At 64.8% G+C, this 5975-nt stretch overlaps 1 protein-coding gene across 1 annotated transcript; it reads left to right on the plus strand.

Moving 5' to 3' along the window:
- The first annotated feature begins 975 nt into the window (after window positions 1–975).
- On the plus strand, window positions 976–5251 carry ZNF503 (zinc finger protein 503). The gene is made up of 2 exons (XM_077345969.1): window positions 976–2095; window positions 2733–5251. The coding sequence occupies exons 1-2, from the start codon at window positions 1781–1783 to the stop codon at window positions 4269–4271; spliced, it is 1854 nt and encodes a 617-aa protein (XP_077202084.1). The 5' UTR covers window positions 976–1780; the 3' UTR covers window positions 4272–5251.
- The last annotated feature ends 724 nt before the right edge of the window (window positions 5252–5975 follow it).

The raw sequence follows: 5975 nt of genomic DNA on the forward strand, positions 1-5975 counted from the left end.
AGGAGTGGCATCCCAGGGGCGGCCCCTTTCACACAATCCTCCGCATCAGCCGATGGAGAGATGGGCCGATGAGAAAATGTCAATAAAGCGCCTGTTTCTCTTTCCCCCCCCCCGCCCCCCCCCCCACAACCCATGCTCTCCGGGACAGCCGACCTCCCCCGGGACACACACGACCCCCGTCATGGCTGCTCCCAAGCGGAGCGGGACCCTGGGCCCAACTGGCCAGCGATCCTACGCAGCAGTCCCCAGGCCAGCCAGGCGCCGCTCCGCTTAGGATCGGGCCGCCAATCGCGGCGAATCCCCGGCGTGGCGTGGGCCGAGCGGCCGGCCAGCGGAGGCGAAGCGGGGTGGCGTCGCGTCCGGCTGCCTTGGAGAAGGGCAGCCGACCCATGAGGCACAAAAGCCGGGCAGGGGAGAAGCCAGCCGCGCCCCGTAAGGCCGGATAGGCTGCGCACAGCCCCGGCAGCCCGGGAAGCGCCGGCCTCGGCAGAGGGGCGCTGGGCAGGGAAGCCGGACGGTCGGTCTGTCTCGCCGCCCCCCCCCACTCCCTCCCTTCCTCTCCCCCCCCCCCACAGGCTTGTAATCAGCTCCAAAACCTGACATAAATCACGGGCGGATTGACAGGGGCTGACAAATCACTGATGGATTGCGGTTGGGGCGCATTGACAGCTGATGGAGGCGAGGCGAGAGACGGCTCCCCCCCACCCTCGAAGACCCCCCCCCTCACCGCATCCCAGAGAGAGGGACGGGGCAGGGAGGCGCCCGGGGGGCGCGGCGGGCCTGGCATGTGACGCGCGCCTCGCCCAATCTGGCTCCGGGGCCGCCTCCCTGCCGTCCGCCCGCCGCTCCGATTGGAGAGCGGTTTGACTCCGGATCTGGGGGAGCGGGGGAGAAGGAGTGCGGAGGCGGAGTTTGGTTCCTTTCGTTTCCCTGTGTGGGGAGGGTGCTGCCCCCCCCCCGCCAGCCTCCCAAGAGCTGCCCCCGCCTTGCGCTCCGGAGCGGCGGCGAAGGGGGTCTGCTCGGCTCCTCTTTGTGCGCCTCCGCAAACCCGAGCCGCTCTCTCTCTCTCTCTCTCTCTCTGTTGGGCTCGCTGCTTGGCAGAAGGGGGGATCGGGGCGGAAAGCCGCCCCCGCACCCTGATCCGTTGGGGCGGGAGAGCGGGAGCGGGCTGGGGCCGTCCGGGGGCCAACGCCGCCGCCTGCAGCCGCCAGGAGGAGGGGTGGAAAAGCCCCTGCCGCGGGCCGGGTGACGTCACATCCCTTTGACCCTCCAATCACCTCGGGGTCCCATTTGATTGGAAGGCGGCAAAGGCTTTAATCTCCCAACGAAGGCAGCCGCTTTTGAAGTGAGCGCCTCTGCCAGATCCCGGCCGGGCAGGCAACAGCTCGCAGCGCGCCGGGACCGTGAGGACGAGGGCGGCGGCGGCGGAGGAAGAGGAGGAGAGCCAACCGGCCAGCCAACCAAGCAGCCAGGCGGCCGAGGGAGGGGCCCCAGGGAGTGGGGGCCGCGTCAGCCCCGCACCAAGTCCTCGACGCCCGCCCCCTCGGGCACAGCAGAGCCGCTGCGCCGGGATTATCTCGGGCGGATCCGCTCCGGCCTGCGGAGCGCCCTTTTCGTCCTCTTTCTCGGCGTAGGACTCGGGCGACCGGCAGGAGGAGGGGGGGCTGTGCCGGCGCGCCTCTCTGCACGCGCCCGCGGGCGCCCCCCGATTGCGGCTCCCCAGCAGCGCGCCCGGTGCGGCGCCCGCCTCCCCGCCCGCTTTCATGCGAGCCCTTGGGTCATGAGTGCGTCCCCCCCGCGTTCTGCCGGAAGAAGCAGCTCTCAGCAGCAGCAGCAGCAGCAGCAGCAGCTCCTCCGAGGCGGCGCCAGAGCTCCGGGCGGCTCCGAGCTTGCCTGGCCCAGCGCCCCCGCGGCCCCTTCGCTGATCGGTGGCCCCAGCAAGGCGTTCCTGCACGCCGTGCCCCCGTCGGACCCCCTGCGCCAGGCCAGCCGCCTGCCCATCCGAGTGCTCAAGATGCTGACGGCGCGGACGGGACACATCCTGCACCCCGAGTACCTCCAGCCCCTGCCCTCCACCCCGGTCAGCCCCATCGAGGTAAGAGCAACGCCAGGTGGGGGGGGCGTCGAAGCTTACGGGGCCCCAGGGTTAATGACCCCCCCCAGACCGTGGGCTTTTTTCGTGCGCTCCGGCTTCCTCTACCCTTTGCTTTGTCGCCACCGTGAAGAGCGACGGGGGTCTCATGGCACGCGGGCAAAACAATGCCCACTGTCAGCTTCAGAGGCCCACCACCCCGAAGCTAGGGTCGGCTGGCGGAGACAGGGGACGGTGGTAAGCCAGCCCGGTTGTAGCTGGGGAGGGCCAGGCGGAGGCAAGGCGTTCTCCCTGTCCTGCACCCCCCCCCAATTGGGGGCTGCTTCTGAACTGGGCAAGGATCCGCTGTGCGGGGTTGGGGCGGAAGGAAAAGTCTAGTCTCCCCCACATAGTTGGGTCCGGTTGCAATGCCCCCCCCCCCCTATGTGTGTCATTTAATTACGCACAGCCCTTGGGACCTGGTGGAGCCGTCCAAATAGGTGTGATTTTCCCAGGGCCGGCTTGAGCGAGAAGTTGGGGTCAGCATGGCTGGATCATGGCGCTTGGGCCCTTCTTTCTCCCCCCCCCCACACCGTCGGCGGTTCCCGATGCGGGGTGGCTGGCGCCTCACTGTCTCCTCTCTTTCTCTCCCTCGCCCCAGCTGGACGCCAAGAAGAGCCCGCTGGCCCTGCTGGCGCAGACGTGCTCGCAGATCGGCAAGCCGGACCCGTCGCCCTCCTCCAAGCTCTCGTCGGTGGCGTCAAACGGCAGCAGCGACAAGGAGGCGGCCAAGGCCGGGCCGCTCAAGCTGAGCGACATCGGCGTGGAGGACAAGTCGAGCTTCAAGCCCTACTCCAAGCCCGGCGCTGACAAGAAGGAGCCCTCGGCGGCCGGAGCTGCTCCCGGCGGCGGCGTGGGAGACAAGGCAGGCTTTCGGGTGCCCAGCGCCACCTGCCAGCCGTTCACGCCAAGGACAGGCAGCCCCACCTCCAGCGCCTCGGCCTGCTCGCCCGGCCTCCTGCCCGGAGAGGCCAAGAGCAGCGAGGGCGACAAGAAGGACGGCACGGGGGCCGAGGGCTGCACCAAGGAGGCGGTGGGCGGCCACGGGCCGCGGCTGAGCTCCGGCTGCAGCGGGATTACAGCGGCGGAGCTGAGCCAGGCGCACGACAAGGGACTACTGGCCGCCGCCGCGTCGGGCAATTCCTCGGGGTCGTCGTCCTCCTCCTCGGACTCGTCCTGTGGAGCCGGCAGCGGTGCTAACCAAGTCCCGTCCTCCTCTTCGTCGTCCTCATCCTCTTCGTCGTCGGTGCTGGGCTCGGGGCTGGTGGCGCCGGTGTCGCCCTACAAGGCGGGCCAGAGCGTCTTCCCACTGCCGCCGGCCGGCATGAGCTACCCAGGGGCGCTGGCGGCCGGGGCCTATGCCAGCTACCCGCCGCAGTTCCTGCCACACGGCGTGGCGCTGGACCCCAGCAAGCCGGGCAGCCTGGTGGGTGCGCAGCTGGCGGGCAGCCTGGGCTGCGGAAAGGGGACTGGCTCGAGCCCCCTGGCGGGCGCCTCTCCACCATCGGTGATGACGGCCAGCCTGTGCCGGGACCCCTACTGCCTGAGCTACCACTGTGCCAGCCAACTGGCCGGTGCCGCCAGCGCCTCGTGCGCCCACGAGCAGGCCCTCAAGGCCGGCTACCCGCTGGTCTACCCGACGGCGCCTCTGCACGCCGTCCACTCCTCGCCTCCGGCCCTGGCCGGCCACCCGCTCTACCCCTACGGCTTCCTGCTTCCCAACGACCCGCAGCCCCACATCTGCAACTGGGTCTCGGCCAGCGGGCCCTGCGACAAGCGCTTCGCCTCCTCCGATGAGCTGCTCAGCCACCTGCGGACACACACGGCCTTCCCGGGCACGGACAAGCTGCTGGGCGCCTACCCGGGCTCGGGCTCGCTGGCCGCCGCCGCCGCTGCCGCCATGGCCTGCCACATGCATGGACCCCCGTCAGGCGCAGCCGCCAGCCCCGGCAGCCTAGCCCTGCGCAGCCCCCACCATGCCCTGGGCGGCCTGGGCAGCCGCTACCACCCCTACCCCAAGAGCCCGCTGCCCGCCCCCGGAGCCCCCGTGCCCGTCCCTGCCGCCACCGGACCCTACTACACCCCCTACGCGCTCTACGGGCAGCGACTGACGACGGCGTCGGCCCTCGGATACCAGTGAGTGGCCGGCGGCTGCCCGGCTCTGGCGCTCCCTGCGTGGCTTGGGGGTGGTCGGGAAGCGGGTCGGGGAGAGATGGGGCGGCGGAGAGGGGAGGGTGGGTTCGACGGCTGGTTTTCCCGCCCCCGCCGCTGGGGCGAACCGGAGCAAGAGGTGAAACTTTTCTTTTTTTCAAAGCCAACACAAACAAAACGGACAAAACGGAGGTCTTGACTTTTTTTTATATATCTATCTATATCTATATATAAAGATAGTGTTCATCTTGAGGACCACCGGATCCGTGGGCACAGTATTTATTTATGTTAGCTTCAAGCCGGAGGATGAATCCATTATTAAAAAAACAAACAAACACACAAAGCAGAAAAGGAAGTGCGTTACTTTTTAACAACTCGCCCTCCCTAGGCGCAAAGGAGGCCGACCCACCGACCCTAAAGTGGAAAACCGCCCGTTGTAGACTATAAATAAATTTTTCAAAGACAAGCGAAATGGAGGTCTTCTCTTTTTCACGTTACTTTTAAGCATTGCTATGATTGTATTGTACCTTCTTATTTAATGTCTCTTTTTTGGGGCGGGGAGAGCACCCGGCATGCACGGCTGGTCCTAGACAGGCAGAAGGAAAGTCTCCACTCTTTGGTTTGCAATTTGCCACTTTTCAAATTGCGATTAATTTTAAGATAAATAAAATCACACCCCCACTGAGGAAAAAAGAAAAAGGCCAGGTAATTTTGGGGGGTATGTATTCTGGAAGAAAGGCGAGGATCCCCAGGCCCCGATCCAGAATCCCCGGTTTGCCTTATTCTCTCTTTTTTTTCTTGTTGTCCTTTAAACAGGAAGAACGCTAGACTATTTTTCCAATTTTTATGTCCGCCTTAGAAAAGGGACCGGAGGAAGGGTGACGTCATGTATTTAAAACTAATAGACCATGTATCGCTTGAAAAGATTAAAATTCCGTATATTTGATGTATTAAAAAAAAAAAGAGAGAGAGAGCTTTTACTTTTCTTTGGAAATTCCTCTCCGGGTTCTCTTCCAAATATCCCTAAAAAAAGGGGGGGGGGTTGTAAAGCGTTTAGGCGGAGGGGGGGGGGAAGAGTGCAAGTTGATTTAGTTGGATTAATGATTAAGCGATATTTTCGAAGCGTTATTGTTGTGGGAGGGGTCGGCAAGAGACCCCCCACCCCCAAAACTCACTGCTGGGCTTGGAAGGGGCGCCCAGCCCAGGCCAAGGGTGTTGGGAAAAGACCCCTCCCCAGAAAACCCCTTGCCGAGGGGGGTACCCCGTGCTCTGCCTGGGCCGGGGGTCGTACCCGGGGGAGACAGCGGCCCCCTTTCTTGCAAAGGGAGCGAGGGCGGCCGGGAGACGTGGCCACTTTGCAACCGCGGCCTGTTGCAGGGGGAGCTGGGGGCGGCCCTGAGCCTGCTGTCGGTTGATTTTTGGTTTCGGTTTTTCAAGGACCCGATCCTGTGCTCCGAAGCCACGCGGCACCTCGCGGATTAGAGTCCCGTTTCCAGAGCTTGAGCCGGACCGAGGCGGCAGAGGGAAAGTTTTGTTCCATTTAAATTTTTTTTAAAAAATGGTTTAATCCGGATTAGTGGGCGAGTCCCGCGGCTTTCTCCCAAGAGGGGAGAAGAAACGGCCTGCGAGAGCAGAGGCGGCGCCTGGAGACGGGCGGACAAAAGGCAGGACAGGCCGAGGAGGCCGGCTACGA

The sequence above is a fragment of the Paroedura picta genome, chromosome 7 (genome assembly GCF_049243985.1).
Source record: "Paroedura picta isolate Pp20150507F chromosome 7, Ppicta_v3.0, whole genome shotgun sequence".
In the NCBI taxonomy this organism is placed as follows: Eukaryota; Metazoa; Chordata; class Lepidosauria; order Squamata; family Gekkonidae; genus Paroedura; species Paroedura picta.

Excerpts from the sequence above, each read along its gene's own strand:
- ZNF503 (XM_077345969.1), top strand. The coding sequence starts at position 1,781 with ATGAGTGCGTCCCCCCCGCGTTCTGCCGGAAGAAGCAGCTCTCAGCAG. Across the intron at positions 2,096-2,732 it reads CCCCGGTCAGCCCCATCGAG|CTGGACGCCAAGAAGAGCCC; the intron begins GTAAGAGCAACG and ends CCCTCGCCCCAG.